The sequence below is a fragment of the Phascolarctos cinereus genome, unplaced genomic scaffold, assembly GCF_003287225.1.
Source record: "Phascolarctos cinereus isolate Bilbo 61053 unplaced genomic scaffold, phaCin_HiC Scaffold_726;HRSCAF=1367, whole genome shotgun sequence".
Classification (NCBI taxonomy): domain Eukaryota; kingdom Metazoa; phylum Chordata; class Mammalia; order Diprotodontia; family Phascolarctidae; genus Phascolarctos; species Phascolarctos cinereus.
This window is the reverse complement of record NW_027556098.1, coordinates 372,698,923-372,720,880: the sequence shown is the minus strand read 5'-3', so window position 1 is coordinate 372,720,880 and position 21,958 is coordinate 372,698,923. Positions and strand designations below refer to the sequence as shown.

Here is a 21,958-nt window from a genome sequence, read left to right as displayed (position 1 = left end):
CTGGGTCGGTTTCCCAAGACAAATGGGAGTGGAATATCAACAGACACTTACCTTAAGATAAGGCTGAGCTATTTGCCTCTACTCCCACAATTTTACATTGCATTTTTAGCCCTCTTTTTAAAAGTATTCTTGATATCAGAGTAAACCTTAAGCTGCTACTATGTGTTAAGCACTGGAAATACAAAAGAGGCAAAAGACAGTTCCTGCCTTCAAGGAACTCACAATCTAATAGGGGAGACAATGAGCAAACATACATGGAAAAAGAAGTTCAATACAGGATAAATAGAAAATAAAATTAAGAGAGGGAAGGCATTAGAATTCAGAGGGGTTGGGAAGGGCTTCTGTAGGAAGATGACCTTTTAGTTTGGACTTAAGAGCAGTAGGTAGAAATGAGGGAGAGCATTCCAGGCATGGGGACAGAGAAAATGCACAGAGGCTAGAGACAGTGTCTGGTTTGTGAAACACCCAGGAGACCAGTGTCACCAGTTAGAAGAGTATGCGGTGGGGAAGGTGTGAGACTGGAGAGGTGCAGGTTTTGGGGAGGAGGGAGATAGGTTATAAAGAGCTTTGAGTACCAAACTGTGGATAGGAAGCCACTGGAGTTTACTGAGTAGGAGGTGGGATGATGAGGTTGGACCTGCACTTTAGGAAAATCACTTTAGTGGCCAAATGGAGGATGGATTGGAGTGGGGAGAGACTTGAGGTGGGCAGACTCACCAGCAGGTTATTGGATCTGGTGTGAGGTGATGAGGGCCTGCACCAGAGTGGTGGCCATATGGGGGGAGGGGGCATATTTGAGAAACCCAGCAAAGGTGAAGTTGGCAACTTGGATATGGGTCAGAGATAGAGAGGAATCTAGGATGATTCTTAGTTGTGAGCCTGAGGGATGGGAAGATGGTATTGCCCTCTATAGTAATAGAGAAGGTTGGGGGTAGGGAAAGAGTTTATGGGTGAAAGATGAGTTAATTTTGGACATATTCAGTTTGAAATGTCTGCTGACCACCCAGTTTGAAGTGTCTGAGAAGCAGTTGGGGGTTAGTAGATTGGAGGTTAGCAAAGAGATTGGGGCAGGGTAGGTAGATTTGAGAATCATCAGTATAGAGATGATACTTAAGTCCATGGGAGCTGATGCAATCACCAAGTGAAATAGGAGAGGGCCCAGAACCCTGTGGGATACCTATGATTAGAGGGCTTGATCTGGATGAGGATCCTGCAGAAGGACACTGAGAAAGATCAGTCAGATACATAGGAGAACCAGTAAGGAGTGGTGTCCTGAAAACCTGGAGAGAAGAGAGAGTGATTAGCAGTGGCAAGGCTGCAGAGAAGTCAAGGAAATTGATGACTGAGAAAAGGCCATTGGATTTGGCAACTTTGGCATTAGCAGTTTTGCTGGAATGATAAGGTTGTAAGCCAAACTGTAAGGGTCAAGGGAGTGAGAGGAGAGAAGAATGGAGGCACCTGCTGTGGTGTGGTGTATTGGAGAGCTGATCTTCAAGCCCAGAAGACCTGTGTTCCAGTCTAGCTTCTGACCCAATGGTTGTGGGACCCTGGACACTTAACCTCTCTGTTCCAATATTCATATTATAGGCCAAATGCATTTTTCTTGAAATTCATTTTGCGCTCTCAAAATCAGTCAACCCCTAACCCTACCATAACTGCCAATTTCCCCCCAGATATCCTTGACCAGTGGTTAGACATGTGCTTGAAAACCTTCAGGGAGAGGAAGCCCATGCTATTTCTGGACAGTGCTAATTGGCAGCTTTTCCTACAGGAAGCCTGAATTCCTCTTTGTCACTTCTACCCAGTGGGCTCATGTGGGGCTGAAGTGGGACAAATGTGACAGAGGCTCGAAAACAGTCCCCATGTCCCACCCACCCCGTTTTTTTTCCAGGCTAAACCTTCCCTGTTCCTTCAGCCAGTTCTCCTTTGGAGTGGTGTCCAGTCCCCCGTCTTGTCAAGATCCTTCCTAAAATGTGTTGCACAGGATGGAACAGGGTTCCCCAGGAAAAGTGCAAGGGTACTATTGATCTCGCTTGTCCTGGCAGGATTCTTCTCCTAATAGAGGCCTTTTGTAATACTGAGTTTACTCAGCCCCCCTAGGTCTTTTTCACTTGAGCTGCCCTCTCCCTGTGTTTCCACCATTCTATATTTTTGTAGTTTATTGAACTTAAGTGTAGGACTCAACATCTATCCTGATTAAATTTCACTTCAGAATTGGCCCATCATTCTAACAAGCTAGCACACATGAAACAGTAGCCAGTAGGGCCTAGCATCTATTTTGTGACTGATCACTGCTTGTTGTCATGCCAGTATGGCTCAACTAGTAATTATAATTGAAATAGAATGTAAGCACATAATTAAACTTCAAGTGACTTAACATGAGACAAAAATTTGACACTTTATTTTGGGATATTACTGTCCCAGGATAATCTCTTCAAGAAATTAATTTGTGTTAGCTGGAATATCCACACCCTCAATGAACTTTTTTTTCTGGGGCCTTGGAATCTCATTGATTCCAGCTGTTTAAGAACTAATGAAGATCCATGCTGAATTCAGATGAAAATGTTTGTCAACTTATTTCCTCCTGGAAAGTAGAATATTAAAATCAAAATGGCATCCTTTTTCTGTCTACACATTCCTTAGATTTCAAACAAACACATTAAGCATATGCTAAGAATCACCACGGTTTGGCATAAGAAAGGCACAAATTACATGTAATATCTCCTTACCAAGCAATCTAATACAGTTTTAAATTTATAGAATATGTAATAACTTGCTATCCAGTTCCTGACTACCTTGCCTTACAGAACTCTTTGGTTCCCCTAATAATGTGTTTTGGTGTATACAGTCCCCTATAACTTCATTTACCATTGGGTGAGCCAGTAAATGTGCTATTTGTTAACTCAAAAAAAAAGAACGAATGAAGGGTAAAATAGGGTTGAAGACTGTTAATTAGAAGCTGTGGGGAGAGGCAGGTACGTTCCCTCCTCAAGGATGGAAAACAACTTGGTTATACAAACAAAAACTTTATTCTGCTATGAATCTGTCTTCCCTTCCCAGAAGGGAGCAAGTGGAATGTACTCAGTCTGCCACGTCCCTTCCCCTTCTATCTGGCTAGCACAGCTATTGCTGTGCAGTAAATCTCAAGGGAAAAGATGGTCTTGGCCAATGACGCTCTGCTTTAGAGGGTGAGGAGATAAGACCAGAACTGAAACCCGTGCCCTAAAGAAAAGTCCAGGCCAAAACTGGTCTTGAGATAAACAAGAGGTTAAAATCCATAAGGAGAGACCACTATGCCTGAACGGTGTAACAGAAACAGTGCTTTGTAAAAAAAAACATCACTGGCCTTGAGGTAGCAGATGGGAAGGAAGAGAAGTGACTGGCCCCTGGGTCTGCCCAACCCATTCTCTTCTCTACGAAAGCTTGGGTCCTGGAGCCAGCCCCCCACTTTGGCTTCAAGAACAGAAAGGTCAGAGAGATGCTGTGATCCTCCCACCATATGTGGAGCTCCTGTCCCAGTCACTTGGGCTCTGATGAGCTGTGGGAAAAGCTGTCTGTGCCTGAGCCTCTCACAAAGGCCATATCTGCCCGAAACTTCAGGCTGGTAGGTGGCTGGCGTCGAAGCAGAAGGTCACCCTGGTCCTGAGCAAGGGGTTCGTCATAGATGGTGGAGATGAGCCCCGCGCTGGTCCCACGTGGCCTCTTTGGCTGTCCAAAAGACTGCAGTTTTTCACCATGGTACCTGAGAGAGTGAGACCCTTAATTATGTCATAATGAAACAAGGGAATCTCCTGCTTCCCCATCTTAAGTAGAGGGGCATGGGAAGAGACCCCCACATTTGTCTCAAGCCAAAGGCATAACAGAATAAATCAAAATCATGGATGAATTCCTGTCATCTGTGCTCCTAAAGCTGTCCCCAAGATGCTGTCAACGAGGCCACACAAGATAAGCCACGATCCCAACACTTGCATTTCATTACAAAGTCAATACCACTTTTGTCCACGTGCGCAGTAGCCCATAAAACATGAAATATAAAAGAAAAGCAGCCACATAACATCCCAGGTCTGCTCTCCCCAATCTGAACTACCATGAAAAAGATGAGCTGAATGAATAACAAAAAAGAAGAGTACCCATTTCTGTTTTCTCCCCAGCAGTCCTGTGAGGCAGGCAGAGCAGGTATCATTTTACAAATAAGAAAACAGACCTCGAGAAGTTGACTTCCAAGAGGTCACAGAGCCAGGTAACTGTCAACTCAAATCCAGATCATGTGACTCTGGTGCTGTTCTCACTCCATTCCCCCTCCTATTCCCCTAGTAAATAAGGACCTGCTGCCACCACTACCAGCTCATTAGTGAGGGACTAAAGGGGGGTGTGTGTGTCCCTCTGCCTTTTCTTCCCTTAAAGCCCCTTTAAGACCAGGCATCTGACTGGGCCAGGATGGGGGCAGCAAGGTGACCCTTTGTGCCAGAGCCATGGCCAAGACAGCATCAGTCCAGTCACTCTGACTCTGTCATTGCTTATCTTTTCAAATCTGTCCAGAAACTCCACCTACAGGAACCTTCCAAGACAAGGAAGCCCACTAGCTCCCCAATCAGCAGACCCAAACCAGGGCCATGATTCCCAAGCCAAGCTGATGGAGGGAGGTGGGGAATTCTCGAGAGCTAGGAAGGCTGGGAGCTGGACAAGCTGGCTTTGCTGCAAAGAATGACCCTCAACCACACTTACCCTAGTCCACGCTTACACCTGGGGTTCTGCCCATCACTGTCCAGGGCCTCAGCCACTCCTGAGCAGCTACTGCCCAGGCCCTGGCCCTCAGCCCAGCCTTGTCGCTCCATCACCTTCCTTCCTATACCCTGGAGAAGAAAGAACAGGAGTCAAGTAAGCGCTTTCCAGTTGTAAATGGGAGGAAGTACAAAGTGGAAAAGAAGGAATCGAATTGTGGGTTAGGCATGAGACCCACCTTTGTGTGACGCTCGAAGGTGCCGACTTGGTGGTTGACCACAGAGCCGTCTTCCAGGCCATCGCGTAGTCTCTGTTCCAAGTGCATCTGGACTGAGTCACGAGCATCCTTGTCTCCACCATCTGAGAAGTCAGAGCCCAGTTCAGGAAGAGGCTAAAGTCCAGCCAAAGGTGCATTCAGTACAGGAGAGGCAGGGGACTGACGGCTTCCATAGTACTCAGTGAGGGCTAGATTTCTCTCATTTTGGTTTCTGTTGCATGTCTGTGACCTCTGCTTGATTAGATCAGCAGCTCCCTGAGTGCAGGGAGTGTCTTACTTCTTTCCCCTTCAGACCAGGCTATACTAAATAACAGGGACTGTGTATCCTCCTCAGCCTATATGGGCTTCCTGAGAGTCGAAGCTATATTTTCCCATCAGACTTGGGCTCCCTCAAGGGAGTGATTGTGTCTGTAACCAGACCAGAAATTCCCAGAGGCAAGGGAACAATTCTACCAAACTAAGGGTTTTTCAGGCCTCAGTGTGTCTACTTCTCAGAATGGGGGCAATTCCCAGGAATGGGCCCATTGCCACTCTATAAGACTGAGATTTGGGACTGTTTCTCTTTCCTCCTCCTACCCCTATTTCCTTGGTCTCCAAAAGGCATTTCTTTTAGAAATGGAAAGATTAAAAACCAAGAAAATCATAAAAAGGGTACCCTTGCTGGGTTATTCACCAAACCATGGAGGGAAAGGGACAGCCTCCAACTCCAGATTCATTCCCTTGCTCCCTTCCTGGATCCCATCCCACACTACATAGGGCAGGGAATTGGACTGGGGTGGGGGAGGGCAAGGAGGACTGCAAATCACCCAAGAACGGGTCACTTGCACCCCAGAGCCCTGCCTGGCCAATTACCTTCTTCGTAGTATATGCTCATATCCACATCCCAGTCATCAGCTGTTTGCTCATCAAAATCTGTAGGGACAAGACAAATGAATACATTTTCAATTTCCATGACTTTCCACAGGCTGCTCCTTATACCTGGAACGCATGCCCTCTGCCTCTCAGAATGCTTGACTTTTTTTGGGGGGTGGGGAAGATATGTGTGCTATTTAAGAAAAAGTTTACGGATGCTCTAAAACAAGAACTGTCATGATATCCTAATCACCACTCCCAGCCCTGAAGAGAAGCCTTCCTTGGAATAAACCTAAGCAAAACAAACAGATGCACTGCCCGTGTCTGGGAACATATCCTATTCCATACCTACAGCCCATCACCTTCCTACCAAGAGGAGCAAGGCATGTTTCACCATTAGTCCTCTGGAGTCAAGCTTGGTGGCTGTACACTGTTGTAGTCACTATACAGACTGTTTTCCTAGTTTGCCTGCTTCATTTTGTATCTGTTCATACATGGTGGCCCAACTGAATTACTCATATTTTTGGCTTCTTACAGTGCAATAATAATGTATTATATATCCATACACCATGATTTGTTCAGAAATTTCCCAACTTAAGGGCACCCACTTTATTTCTACTTCTTTGCTACCGTAAAAAAACTGCTATAAATATTTTGGTACCTCTGGGTCCTTTTCATGTCTTTGCCTTTCTTGGGGTAACTCTCAATTGTTTTTTTAAATTTTTTTAGGCAGTTGGGGTTAAATGACTTGCCCAGGGTCACACAGCTAGTAAGTGTCAAGTGTTTGGTCTGAGGCCAGATTTGAACTCAGGTACTCCTGACTTCAGGGCCGGTGCTCTATCCACTGTGCCACCTAGCTGCCTCCAACTGTTTTCTAGAATGGTTGAAACAGCTGAAACAATTCATAGTTCCACCAACAATGTGCCTGCCTTCCTATAGCCCCTCCAACATTTTCCAGTTTTGTTTTCTGTCACTGTTGCCAATCTGAGAGGTGCAAGTCAAAACCACAGAGTTTTAATTTGTATTTCTCATATTATTACTGATTTGAAGCATTTTTCCACATGGTTGTTGCAAGTTTGCCTTGTTTTTCTTTTTGTAAAAATTTGAAAACAAATCACATGCCCAACAATTTGAGAATAGCTGAATAAATTGTAACATATGAATGTTATGAAATATTACTGCATCGTAGGGAATGATAAATATGAATTCAAAGAAAAATTAGAAGATGTGTAGAAAGCGATACAGAATGACAAAAGCAGTACCAAATGGAGATACATGCTTACTACAACCGTGCATTACATGGCAATGAAACTCTGGTCAAATACAGTGGACAGTGTTGATACCGAGTTGTTAATGTCAGAGCACAAACAATAAATTTCAGAGTTAAAAGGCTGCAGAGCCCTGTAGTGGATACATACAGATGTCCTGGTACTGAGCTGCCTCAGAGATCCTTCAGCAATCAATATTCAGACAAAGCAGCAGCAGGACCCAAGAATACAAGGCAGTACCAAACTCAGCCCAGACATTCCTCCAGAACATAACTGGGCCCTGACACCAAAATCCCAATTCAGTAAATAATGCTGGAACAAAGACTAAAACAAAACGACTCACACTAAAAAGCTATAATAGAGATGCCCAAAACACAAACTCAGAAGAAGAGAATGACTCCAAAACACCTACATGCAAAGCCTCAAAAAACCCCTCAGACACAGGGTAAATTAGAATTCCTAAAAGAAATTAGGTAAGAAATTTTTTTAAAAAGTTAAAATGATTGTATACGTGAAATAAGAGAGTGCTCGAGGAAGGAAATGGAAGAGAAATGAGAGCTCTGGAGGGAACACTTGGAAGGAGAATTAACTGCTTGGTCCAAGAAGTTCAAAATCTTACCCAAGCAATAGACTTTTTAAAAATTAGAATGAACCAAACAGAAGTTAATGATTCCCTTGGACAACAAGGCATATTAAAGTCAAAAGACTGAAAAAATTAGAAGAAAATATAAGGTTTCATATGAATAACAACCTCCTTGGAAACCAGATGGAGAGATAATTTAGGAATCATTGGACTACCACAAAACTGTGACATATACCCCACCCTCGCTCCAAACCAGCCTGGATATAATATTTCAAGAAATCATGAAAGAAAACTGCACAAATCTATTAGAACCAAAGAACAACATGAAAACAGAATTATCTCCTGAAAGAAACTGCCCATAGGAAAACTCCCAGGAACATCACAGCCAAAATCCAGAGCTTCCAGATCAGAGAAAAAACAGTGCTAGCAGCCTCAAGTACCCACAACCCACAACCTCCATAAGAGAGTAGAGATCTTGGAATAGGGTATTCCAAAAGGCAAAAAATAATATCTTACAACCAAGAATAACTTAGCTATCAAAAGGGGGTATAATCCTACAGGGGGAAAAGTAGGCCTTTAATGAACTAGAAGACTTCCAAGCATTCCTGAAAAGACCAGAACTGCATCAAAACTTCGAAACAGAAGCATGAGAGCCAAGAGACACCTAAATGCCGATCAAATGCTTGCATTCTACTGGGAAAGATGGTACAAGTGTCTCCTCAGAACTCTGATGTTATCAGGAAGCAGAGAAAGAATTCCATAGAAAAAAGCCCTGGGAAGGGTTTTGTCAGATTTTGATGATCTTGAAAGAAGAAAGGAAAGGGAGAGGGAAAAGGGATATGTTACCAAAGAGACTCCTACCTGCATGATGGAGGGAGTCTGCCCACGTAAATGAAATCACAGGTCTAAACCAAAAAGGGATCATTTTACACTCTTGCTTAGTGGTATTCAAGACTATACAGTCATGCATGTTTGTGTCTTTTTTTTTTTTTAGGCTGGCCTACTATGCCTAAACTAGATGTATTTAAAAAATAAAATGCAAATAACCGACCTCACATGATGGTTGTAAATACAGTGTAATGGAAATATGTCGAAAAGAATCCCCGGGGAACACTTAGGTAGTAAAGCTGATGTTCATGGGTATCCCAGAGACAGACCCATTCCCCTGCTGCCCAGGGCCCAGGTGTAATTACATCCTGTAGCACAGAGAAAGAACACTGCTTTTGTGGCCAGAAAACCAACATTTCAGACCAACTCTGCACTTAATAGCTGTGTGACCCTGGGCAGAGTGATTGCTTCTCTTCAGGCCCCTTTTCCATCACTCATGCAACAGGGACGATCATCCATGCCCTGCTTTCCCCATGAGAACAGCAGTGTGAGGTCAGATGAGGTGATGGGCAGAGAGACCCCCACTGACGAAATGTGAGCTGTGAGCCTCATTACCTCCTTCCTCTTCTTGCCAGTACTGAGCATCTGTGTAAAACACGAGCCCAGAGCCGCCCTTCTCCCACTTGAGCTCAATCTCCTCCTCAAACAGCCGCTCGGCCATGCGCTCCTGGCCCGTCACATCCTCGTGCAATGCCTCATGCCGCTCCCACTCCTCACATGTGTCATTGTCCTGCAAGGGACAGGAGGGGTGAAGGGGACAGGGAAAACAGGCCAAGGCCATGAAAGGCTGGCTGTACATCCCTCCTGACGTCATGCTACCTGAGGGAGGCAGCATAACAAAGCAGAAGGAATGGTGGCCTCAGGATGAAAAGATCTGGGTTCAAATCCTGGTCCTGACATTAATAACTATGTTACTTTGTTGTTGTTATTGTTCAGTCATGTCCAGCTCTCGTGACTCCATTTGGGGTTTTCCTGGCAAAGATCCTAAAGTGGTTTGCCATTACCTTCTGCAGCTTGTTTTACAGATGAGGAAACTGAGGCAAACAGGGTGAAGTAACTTGCCCAGGGTCACATAGCTAGTAAGTGTCTGAGGCCAGATTTGAATTCAGGTCTTTCTGACTCCAAGCCCAGTGCTCTATTCACTGCAGTGCTATCTAGCTGCCTTCATATTACCTTAGATAAGTCATTTACTCAGCCTCAGTTTCCTTTTCTGTCAAGTGGGGACAATAGCATTTACACTACCTACCTTACAGGGTGATTGTGAAGAGTACACTTTGTAAACCTCATAATGCTATAGACATATGAACTATTATTATTATTATTATTATTGATTCATCTTTATCTCCCACTGCTCTGAAATAGAAATCCCCTATTTCAGCCAGGCTGGCCCCGTGCTCTTCCCTACACATAATGGTCTCATTTTCACCTCCAGGTCTTTGCTTAGGCTATTTATTTATTGCCTTTCCCCCTCCCCTTACCTAATTCTTCCCCATCCTTCTTGATCATAATCACACCTGACATTTACATAGTGCATCAAAGTTTGCAATGTGCTGCTTTTCAAGACACCAGCAGCCTCACCTTCTCTGAGCTGAAGCCTCTCTTCACTGATCACTTCAGCCTACACTCAACTTTCCCTGACTTCCTTGTACCCAAACTCACTACCACGACAGTACCAATATCGGTCCAAACACAGGACCAACTGTTTGCCCAAATCAGGCTTGGGGGATATGTGACTGCTATCTTCAAGGATTTAGAGGGTTGTTATCACACAGAAGAGGGATTGGCCTTGTGCTGCTTGGAGTAGATCTAGGCACAATGGGTGAAGGCCATAAGAGGCAGAGTTAGTTTGATGTCAGGAAAAGCCTCCCAACAATCAGAGCTCCTCTCAAAAGGAGATGAACTGCCTCTGGGAGCAGAAAGTTCCCAGTCACTGGAGTCTTCAAGCAGAAGGTGACGACTCCTCACTGGGGATGGTTCCAGTATCCCAAAAGTCACAACCTCTTAGGGACTAAGTTTCTTCATTAGTAATATGGGACTAGGCGGCACAGCGGATAGAGTGCTGGGCCTGTAGTCTGGAAAATTCATCGTGAGTTCAAATCCAGCCTCAGACACTTACTAGTTCTGTGACCTTGGGCAAGTCACCTTCTGTACCTTAGGTTTGCCTCAGTTTCCTCATCTGTAAAATGAGCTGGAGAAGGAGATGGCAAACCACTCCCAAGAAAACCCCAAAACAGAGTCAGAAAGAGTTGGACGTGACTGAAAAACTGAACAACAACAATACTGTAGTATCTGCTTCAGAGGATTGCTGGAAGACTCAAATCTTAAAAGTGCTATGTACGTATCAGTTATTATTATCATTATTACTACTAGAAATCCATAACTGTGATAGATTGGGCAACCTGTTATAATGGAAAGAACTCCTGAGAATTAAGGGGAATATTTATGCTTGTACTGCTGAGCTCCAGGATAGCTATGAGGATCAAATCAGAAAACATACTTTGAAAAGTGTCTGGGGCTGCACACATCAAAATGCTTGAATTGACAACAGTAACTAATAATAAATGCCTGGGCCTCTTGGTGTGGTCAGCCAGGACATGACAATGTCACTGAACTCACATCATCTGAATGAGACTCTTCCTCTTCGTCTTCCTTTGGCCCTCCTTGGGTCTCAGCTGTGATGGGGGTGGGACAGGATCCTTGAGGGGTTGCTGGGATCTCCTCTCCTTGGGCTGTGTACACCAGCTCTTCCTGCTCGACAATTTCCATGTCTTCATACTCAAAGGGCACGTTGCCGTATCGCCGGGAGGAGCCCGTCTTGGGGAACTGCAGCTGCAGCTGGGTGATGATGCGGGGGGGCAGACGACAGGCTTGGATCAGCTCTAAGAAGACATGCATTGGGGTCCCCACGTTCCCATTGGGCATCAAGGCTGGTGGGTTCAGTTCTGGCAGCTGCTTAAGGTCAGCCAGGGTGAAGACTTCACTCACAGCCTTCCTCTTATGCAGCTCCTTCCGGGTTTTGAAGGGAAAGGGATCGACACCTTAGAAAAAGATAAGAAAAATCCTTGAGGAGCAGCTAGGTGGCGAAGTGGATATAGCACTGGCCCTGAAGTCAGGAGGACCTGAGTTCAAATTTGACCTCGGACACATAACACTCACTACCTGTGTGATTCTGGGCAAGTCACTTAACCCCAACTGCCTCACCAAAACAAACAAACAAACAAAAAAAATGCCTTGAAACAGAAGGTGCGCCAGTAATCACGTGTAGACGTGAGGACAGAATTAGCTCCCGCCTCCACAGCTCTGATTTCGTAGGTTGCTACTGAACACCTTGGCCAGATTTTCTGTACCTAGGCAAGTTGGTCAGCTGGTTACCTGTGAAACCTGGACAGTCTACCAGCGCCATGCCAGGAAACTGAACCACTTCCATTTGAATTGTCTTAGGAAGATTCTGAAAGTCACCTGGCAAGATAAGGGACACTGAGGTCCTTTCTTGAGCTGAATTGCCAGACACTGAAACTCCGCTACAGAGAGCTCAACTCCAATGGGCTGGCCAACTTGTTCAAATGCCAAACGTTAGGTAGACTTGAGTTCAAATCCGGCCTCGGACACATAACACTTACTAGCTGTGTGATCCTGGGCAAGTCACTTAACCCCACTGCCTAGCCAAAAAAAAAAAATCCATTCAAATGCCAAACGTATGTTTGCCTAAAACACTATTTTATGGAGAACTCACATGAGGCAAGTACTCACTCAGAGGTCAAAAGAAACAATACAAGAAACAATACACTCTCAAGGTCTCTCTGAAGAACTCTGAATCAATTGTGAGACATGGGAGACACTGGTACAGAACTGCCCTGCATGGTGTGCCCACATCAGAGAAGATGCTGTGCTCTATGGGCAAAGCAGAATTGAGGTAGCTCAAGAGAGCCATGAGATGTGCAAATTCAGAGCCATCTTTACCCCCAGTGTTCATATGGACTATCTGTGTCCACCCTGTGGTAGAGCCTTCCAAGCTCATATTAGTCTGATCCGTCACAGTAGGACACACTGTACCTTGACCCTGACATAATGATGTCACTTTGGTCCTTTTGGAGAATGAAGGGCAACCAACCAACCCACCTTAGGCAAGTAATGTGCTGTGTTAAGTATAGTAAATATGAAACAAGGAGTGTGGAGATGAAGGTTTTAGTCCCCATTCTGACACTAATTACCCATATGGTCTTTGGCACCTCATTTCTCCTTTTGGATCTACTTCACCTTCTGTCAAATGATTGAGAATTGGGCTAGAATCACAAATTGGTAGAGCTGAAGGGTATAATTCAAGATATTTATTAACAGAGCACTATATAGGCCAGAGGTGTAGGGGTGGGGGAAAATACTCCACATGGTGGTCCATGTTCTTATGAAGGGTTCTGGCCAAATTAAAGGGGAGCGGGAAAAGGGAGAAGGAAACAAGCATTTATTAAATGCTGACTATGTGTTAGGTGATGCAGTGGGTAAAGCACTGGGCCTGGAGTCAGGAAGACTCCTCTCCCTGAGTTCAAATCTGGCCTCAGATACTTATTAGCTGGTGACCCTGGGCAAGTCACTTCACCCTGTTTGCCTCAGTTCCTCATTTGTAAAATGAGCTGGAGAAGGAAATGGCAAACTACTCCAGGATCTTTGCCAAGAAAACCCCAAGCAGGGTCACAAAGAGTAAGACACAAATGAAGTGACTGAACAACAACATTATGTGCCAGGCACTGTGCTAAGAACTTTATAGATTAAGCTGTCTCCAAAGGTCTCATGATGGAAAATGCTATCCACGTCCAAAGAAAGAATTATGGAGTTTGAATGCAGATCCAAGCATACTATTTTTTTTCTTCTGTTTTGTTTTGTTTCCTCTTTCTGGTGGTTCCTCCTATTGGTTCTAATTCTTCCTTACAACATGACTAATGTGAAAATATGTTTAACAGGAATGTATATGTATGACCTATATCAGATTGCATGCCGTCTTGGGGAGGGAGGGGGAGAAAAATTTAAAACTCAAAAGCTTATGGAAGTGATTGCTGATAAATCAAAATAAATTAATAAAAATAGTACATAAATGTATCAGAGAGGCCAGGAACAAACCTGAATGAAGCTTTTCCCCATGCCTGGAATTGTCTCTCTGCACTCCTAGCACTAGACAGTTTGGGTCTGTTTACATCTTGGCTCTACCAACCATCTGACCTGGGTGACCCGATGCAAGTTGCTTAACCTTGACAGATCTCAGTTTCTTCATCTGAAAAATGAAGAGGCTGAATACAATAAGGTCCAACTCCATGACCCAAATGCGATGCCACTTCTTCCATAAAGATTCCCCAGCAAACTTCTCATTCCATTTTCCCTGGGCCTCTCCTTGACACTGACCCACTCGGTCATGTATCAGTTCGGAGTGCATATGTCTTTCGCATTAGACTGTAAACTCTTCAGGAAAGTTTATGTCCTGCTGCTGTTTTTCTCCCCACGGCTTAGCACTGTCCCCCAAGCCTAGTAGTAGATTGGTTGAATAAAATTATGTGAACAAAGATGTTTATGGGAGGGAGAAGCAGGAAGAGGCCTTTGACCTTATGATATCATTTGGTCTAAACCCCTCCTTTAAACTGATGATGAAAAGGGGCTAGAGAGTAGGTGGCTTGTAAAAGGTCACTTCATGAAGTCCTGGTCCATTTTTTAATGGGTCTATGGAATTCTGTTTTCCCATGGGAGGAGAGGAGGAGAGTAAGCCCCCATTTCTTCCTGCCACTTCATCTAGTTAAGGGAATTATTAGAGAAATGATAAGCACTAATTACTGCTCATTAGTGAGAGAGGGGAGGAGTGAAGAGCCCAGGAGAAGACCCCTGGGAGGCTCACCTCAATCCAAAATTTCTTTAACTTTTGGTGGAAATATACTGTGGTGGTGTTTAGTGTCCAGCTTGTCCCTTATCTCTAGTTCTGTCTAGACCCGTCTAGAATACTATCCTGGTATGCCAGGAATTCTGCCTGGTTGTGCTCCAAGATATCAAGTCACCAGCAGCATAGGGTTGAATTATTTAAGAAAATGGAATATCTCAGTCCCACCTTAAGGTCAGCATTTGGACAGCTCTTTGGAGACTACCCAACAGCTTTTTCCAGAAAGCCCTCCTGGGGAATATGTTGTGATGGGAACACTAGATTTGGAGTCAGATGCCCAAAGTTTAATTTCATCTTGACCACTTAGTTGTAGGCTACCCAACAAGCATTTATTAAGCACCTATTTTCGAGTTACTGTGGCCTTATCATTTGGACAAGAGCCTTTTCCCCTCCCTGTGCCTAAGTCTCCTCATTTGTAAAATGTGAGTGGTCAGATTAGATGATAGCTAGAGTTTCTCCTGCTAGTTCCTGGTACTGTGATCCTACAACCTTATCCCCCCCCCTTCCCCTAAAAGCCCTGCTTCTGGCTGTCCCCCAAGGGTAGAAGGCATTCCTTCCTCTGCTCTGACTACTGACCTCCCAGGCCTTCTTTAAGACCCAACTAAAATTCCATCTTTTGCTGGAAACCTTCCCCATTCCCTCAGTGCTAGTACCTTCCCTCTGTTAATTACTTCCTATTCATTCTCTGTATAGCTTTGTTGTTGCTGCTGAGTTGTATCCAACTCTTCTCAAACCTGTGGACATATATCATCCACGGTGTTTTCTTGGCAAAGATACTGGAGCGCTTTGCCATTTCCCTCTCCAGTAGAGTAAGGCAAACAGTTAAGTGACTTGCCCTGGGTCACACTGTTGGTAAGTGTCTGAGGCCGATTTTGAACCCAGATCTTCCTGATCCTAGGCCCAGTTCCTTATGTACTGAGCCATCAACCCTGCCCTATATATTTGTATGCAGCTCGCTCTGTATGTATTTGTTTGCATGCTGCCTCCCTCGTTAGATTGTAAGCTCCTGGAGGGCAGGCACTGTCTTTAGCCCCTTTTTGTATCCCCGGAGCTTAGCATAGAGCCTGGCACCATAGTAGGCATTTAATCAGTGTTTACTAATTGACAGATTGGGGCGCCTAGGTCCCAGCCCTTGGGGCAGTACTTACCTGCCTCCTGAACGGGGAGCCGGAGCCTGCGGATACAGCAGCGTCCGGGGAGCCAGTTTCCCTGCGAATCGAGCCAAGGGCGGCCCGAGTACATGCGGAGGAGCAGCTCGGCCTGGGCCGGCCCCCGCACTGAGATCACGCAGCAGCAGGTGGCAGGAGGGGCTGGGGCTGAGGACTGAGCGGGAGCCGCAGCCGGCTCAGAGGACAGGGACGGGGCGGCCGGGGCTGCGGTGACTGGGACCGGGGCCGGTTCTGGGGCCAGGGCCCGCTCAGGGCGGTGCCGATAGTGGAAGCAGAGGAAGCCGGCGTCGCGGCCGCCGCGCTGCTCCCGGAATTGGCTGAAGTAGTTCCTCAGCTGGGCCGAGCGCAGGGCCGTGGGGATCCCGCTCACCACCAGGTACACCGGAGCCGAGGCTTCAGACGCCACCTCGGCCACACTGGGCGCCGCCATTTGGGTAGTCACATGACATACCAGCTCAAGCTCTCGCGAGAGGCGGTGGTGGCGCTGACAGGATTATGGCCTAGAGATGAGGTTACGTCAGTTCCTTGACCCCGGAATCCGGGGATCGATGGCCCAGCAGCCCCGGATGCGGTCAAGGTCTGGACTGGAGCGCCGCCTGGAGGCCAGGAAATTGCGCTGGAGGAAGCGGCTTCACAGAACCACAGGAAAATCTTTTCCTTATACGTCCAGTGCGCTCACAATCTTACACAAACGCCCCGCCCCTACCAGTAACCTGCTAGACCCGCGCGCGGGGTCGCGGGGCCGAGACAGGGGTCGTTGGTTTTGTTATTATTGTCATTTTCACTCCAGCACCGGCGGAACACCTGACACGTGGGTTCCCAAGAAGCAGCAGCCACACACACCTTTAACGAACTCGTTGAGTCCCCACCAATGTGTTTCTTTTGAGTAGGCTGTCCGGAGAAAATTAGTTCTAAGCAAAAGATATTTAATCAACCACGTAGCCCAAACAAGTGCCAAGAAAGGTTCTCTAGGGATATGGGGTTAGGGTGCGGCAGTCAGAAAATACTTTCCCGGTGTTTATCACCCATCAGCAGGCAAGCAAATGTACCAAAGAAACAAGCTAGGTAGTGGAGCAGATCTAGTGATGGACTTGGAGTTAGGGAGACCTGGATTCAAATCCTGTCCCAAAAGGTAGTTCTGTGATCTTAGTCCTAATTTAGTTGATTTTGCTCTCAGTTTTCTCATTGGGTAAATGAGGGTAGTATTACCTGCAGTAATTACACGCCGGCGTGAATTCCGGCTGGGCATTGAAGTCCTGCAGCGAGGACAGGTGGGCGGCTGGGGGACTCCTCAGTCACAAGGTTGTTCACGTTGGAAAATGTATATGCATGTATGTATGTATGTATGTGTATATATATATATATATTGCTTTTGAGAATCTAAAAGCACCTTATAAATGTCAGTGACACTGATGATTGAGGAGTGGCACACGCATGGAAACACAAAACTAGGACAAATAGTGCCTCTGAAGCTAGTCAGCTTAAAAGCTGGAATAACTCAAGTGCTGGAGAAAAGTACTAACTCTGGAAGGAGGTCCTGGGTTCCCAATCCATCTGTGACACTACCTTTGTGGTCCTCAGTTTTCACATCTGTAAAATGGAGTTGAACTAAATGGCCTCTTTTTACTTTCTGGCCCTAGATCTATAATCCTATGTGAGTAATGCATGGGTCTTTGTTGGGTATCAGTACTGAATTGTTTCTTCTCCTGCCATCTGTTGGACATTTAACTAGGGTTTGATTGATATATATATATATATATATATATAGGTAAGGTAATTCTGATTAAGTGACTTGGCCAGAGTCACACAGCTAGCAAGTGTTATATGTCTGAGGTCAGATTTGAGCTCAGGTCCTCAGACTCCAGGGCCAGTACTCTATCCACTGTGCCATCTAGCTGCTTGTTTTTTCAGAACAAGTTTTTATACTGTTCCCACCTCCTTTTCCCCACAACAAGTCCATAGATAGATTCATGGAGGTGGGGGGGGGGAGAAGGCTTCCATGAACTTGGTTGAGAATACATATTTTTAATATAATTGGTTTCTTTTGTAATCATGTGTATTTTATTTTACATTTTAAAACATTCTGAGTAGGAGTACATAGGTTTTATCAGACTGCCAAAGGGTTCCATGTCAGAATAAAGTTTAAGAACCACAGCTCTAAGAGGAAGGGGCAGTCTGCCAATTTTTCATCTTATAGTCCCAGGCTATATCTTTAATTGTATATTATGACTTATACCCCAGTAGTCAGCACCCACAGCTATTAGCTAAAGCAATCACTAGATATTTTAAGGTCTAAAATTTTAGTCTAAAGTTTAATTTTTTTTCTTGCTGGGGCTCTCAGTCCAAACTCATATCAGTTGTGGATTCTAATTTCTTTTAATTCCTATCAAACCCTTGAGTCACTAGATTCAGTGCCTTTCCGATCATTCTAGGGACTTCACTTTAGCAGAGTGGGTCAAGGCTGAAATTCTTTTCAAGCTTCGTGACAGCAGTGATCACCAAGCAAATCAACTAGGAATTAAGAGTGAAGAGAGGTGCAGCTGGTCAAGCTGGCTGGGGGCCTAAAGCCATTTTACTCCTTACATTATAGTGTTATTCATACCATGTTGTAGACCCTTCTGCAGCAGTCAGAGCTGCCTCCCCCATGCCTCTTCCTTCAACCTCAAAAATGGAAATTCTCAAACCCATTTCCTCTTGGCCTCTTTCTCTAATAGGACCGTAAAGGTCTGAATGGGAAAATTAGTGAAATTTTGGCCTAAAGACAGTCTGGGTTCTTACTAACAAACCCAAACCGGACATGACTGAAATTTATGTGAATATAGGTGGGCCCCTGTTTGGACCTCACTGTCATCATCTGCCAAATTGGGGGAGGGATGTTGGACCAGATTAGCTCTAAATTAACTGTAACTTTTCACTTCTGACAGTCTGTATTCTAGAGTCTCTCCTAGCCCCCACATGTGATATTCTGCGCTTTACAAAATGCTTCTCATGGCAATGATGAAGATGATGAATAGAAAGATGAGGATGTTTGTTTCCCAAGGAACCCTAGAGGAACCTGACTCAGTTTTAATAACCTAAGTCTTTCTCCTCCCCTGCCTGGAGTTGCTGGTGACTCAGTCCCCTGGCTTGGAGCTGGGGGCAATGAAGTCACTGAGGAAGTAGAATCAGGCTATAAACACTGTATGAGTTGACTCTAGAGCACTTGACCCTGGCTATGACTCAAGTCTGTCCTCCCTCCCATAAGTCTAGAAGAGACTGATGTAAAAAAAAAATGTCTCTGGCTTGTTCCTAGTAGGAAAAGCCCTGGGACCCTGGGGAATCAACAGAAGAGGAGAAAGTCCAGCCCTAGCATGAAAGAGGAGGGGAACAATGTGACCCAATCAGGAAGTAGACATGATTATATACACTCAGGCTGAAGAGAGCAAACCTCATCAATGCTGAGGTCATGGAGTATGAACTGGGAGGGAGGAAGAATAGAGTAAAGAAAACTGTGGGATTAGACAGGGAAGACTCCTAAAGGACAGAAGGGGTGTTAAGTAGAGTTTAGAAAGGAAGGAGAGCAATCTAGAGGAATAGGCTGTAGTTGGGAGGGACTCATTCAGTTTTAGGAAGATCAGCAAGTTTGGAGCTCACTGGTGGGCAGGACAAAAGCTGCTAGCTACCCTCTCCTATTCTTTTTTTTTTTTGGCAAGGCAGTTGGGGTTAAGTGACTTGCACAGGGTCACACAGCTAGTAAGTATTAAGTGTCTGAGGCCAGTGCTCTATCCACTGCACCACCCAGCTGCCCCCAAACCATCTCCTATTCTTGCTGAGTAAGTTCCCCAAGGATGATTTTCTTGACTTGGCTAAGGTCCTGAGGGGAATTGAAAGAAATTTTCTTTCCTTAGTTCAAAGAGTAGACTGAATTCAAAGGGTAGAAGCTGAGGGAGAAGAAAGGCAGTTTAGAAAGACAGACTTAGTTCCTGGTTGACAGGTTGGCCATTATTGTGTGTTTCAGTCATAAAAGAACGAAGAAAGGTGATCTAAAAGAGGAAAGTCCTTCAGAGAAGCTGAATTTCAGGGGAGAACCAACAGAGAATAGCTCAGCTCAGCCCAAATATGGCAGTACAGTGGAGAGAATAAACTAGAAGAGAGCCCTAGCAGCGTAAGAGTGGAGAAAGCACTTTACCAAACTCCTTGCCTGATACTTAAACCAGGAGAAGAGATAAAGCAAAGAATGGAAATGATAGACCACTATCTCTAGTAAGTGTTGATAGTAAAATACTAAAATATTAGCAAAGTTACTACAGTAATATATATTTTTTCTTTTAGGAGGTAATCAGGGTTAAGTGACTTGCCCAGGGTCACACAGCTAATACACGTCTGAGGCCACTTTTTAATTTCAGGACTGGTGTTCTATCCGCTGTGCCACCTAGCTGCCCCCCGTAATGTATTTTTTTAAATTATTCACTGTTACTGGGTTAGATTTATGTCAAGACCAAAAGAATAGTTCATCAGTCAGTCAATGAACACTTAATAAGTCCCAACTATATTCCAGGCAGCTAGGTGGTGTAATGGAAAGATTGCCGGGAAGTCAGGAAGACCTGACTTCAAACCTGGCCTCAGATACTTCCTAGCTGTGTGACCCTGGGCAAGTCTCTTAACCTCTGTTTGCCTTAATCCGCTGGAGAAGGAAATAGCAAACTGCTCGGTATCTTTGCTAAGAAGACCTCATAAACGGTGTTGATGTCATAGGTCCACGGTGTCACAAAGAGTCAGACACGGTTGAACAACTGAACAACCACAAATATGCCAAACCTTGTGCTACATTCTAGGGATTCAAAGAAAGGCAAAAGCCTCTGCCCTCAAGGAGCTCACAATCTAATAGGCAAATAATTGTATACAAACAAGTTATGTAAATGATAAATTGGAAATAATCAACAGAGTGAATGCATTAGAATGAAGGAGGATGTGGAAAGGGTTCTGACAGATGTGAGATTTTTAGTTAGGACCTGAAGGAAGCTAGGGAAGCCAGGAGGTGGATATGGGGGAGAGCATTCTAAGCATGGAAGACAGCCAGGTTTTAAGGACCTTGTTTAAGAACCAACTAGGAGACCGGTGTTACTGGAGCGTGGAGCGAGTACAGCGGAGGTGAGGAGGTGGGGCCAGGTTACGAAGGGCTTTAAAACCCAAACAGAGGATTTGTGTTTGATCTTGGAGGTGATGAGGAGACATTGGAGTTTATTGAGTTGAAGTTGGGGGTGACATAGACCAGTGTTTTAGGAAGATCATTTTGACATCCAACTGGAAGACAGACTGTAGTGAAGAGAGACTTTTAACAGGGACACCAACCGCAAGGCTATTGCAAAATTCCAGGCAGGAGGTGAAGAGATCTTGAGTGATGGCAATGTTGAAGGACAGAAAGGGGCATATGTGAGAGATGTTAAGAAGGTAAAAATTGATAGGCCTTGGCAACAGATTGGATATGGGGGGAGGGATATGAGATAGTGAGGAGTTGAGGATGGTAGCGAGTTGAAGAACTTGGGTAACGGGGACAATAGTCAACAATTAGTCAACAGTAATAGGGAATTTAGGAAGAGGAGAGGAGTTTGGGGAAAAGATAATGAGTGTCGTTTTGGATACACGTTGAGTTTAAGATGTCTGTGTGACATCCAGTTCTGTCCAATAGGCAGTTGGAGATGAGAGACTAATGAACAGCAAAAATGTTAGGGCTGGCTAAGTAGATTTGAGAATCATCAGCATAGAGATGATAATTGAAGCCATGGAAGTTGATAAGATCACCAAGAGAAATAGTGTGGAGGGAGAAGAGAAGAGGGCTAAAGACAGAGTCTTAGGGGACACTCGAAGTTACCAGGGTTGACCTGGATGGAGATACAGGAAAGGAGACAAAGAAGCTGTCAGATAGATAGAAGTAAACCAGGACAGTGTCATGGAAACCCACAGAGAGGAGATTGTCAAGGAGAAGAGGGTCATCAACATTGTCAAAGGCTGCAGAGAAGTCAAGAAGGATGAAGACTGAGAAAAAGGCAGTGGACTTGGAAATTTAGAGATCATTAGTAGCTTTGGAGAGAGAAGTTTGCATTGAATGATGAAGTCAGAAGCCAGACTGCAAGAGAATTAAGAATTGAGAGAAAAGGAAGTGCAGTCAACTATTGTAGACAGTCTTCTCAAGGAGTTTAGTCACAAAAGGGAGGGGAGATGTGAAACAATAGCTAATGGAGATGGATAGATCAAGTGAGGTTTTTATGAGACATGGGCATGTTTGAGAACATGGGAAGTAGTCAG

General features: G+C 45.0%; 1 protein-coding gene across 1 annotated transcript; it reads right to left on the bottom strand.

The window, feature by feature from the left end:
* Window positions 1–2,373: 2,373 nt before the first annotated feature.
* On the bottom strand, window positions 2,374–16,135 carry GPATCH3 (G-patch domain containing 3). Its single transcript, XM_020983228.2, has 7 exons — window positions 15,653–16,135; window positions 11,207–11,628; window positions 9,146–9,320; window positions 5,852–5,911; window positions 4,961–5,082; window positions 4,726–4,853; window positions 2,374–3,742 (listed from the first exon to the last, which is right to left on the bottom strand). The coding sequence occupies exons 1-7, from the start codon at window positions 16,101–16,103 to the stop codon at window positions 3,520–3,522; spliced, it is 1,581 nt and encodes a 526-aa protein (XP_020838887.1). The 5' UTR covers window positions 16,104–16,135; the 3' UTR covers window positions 2,374–3,519.
* Between the last annotated feature and the right edge of the window lie 5,823 nt (window positions 16,136–21,958).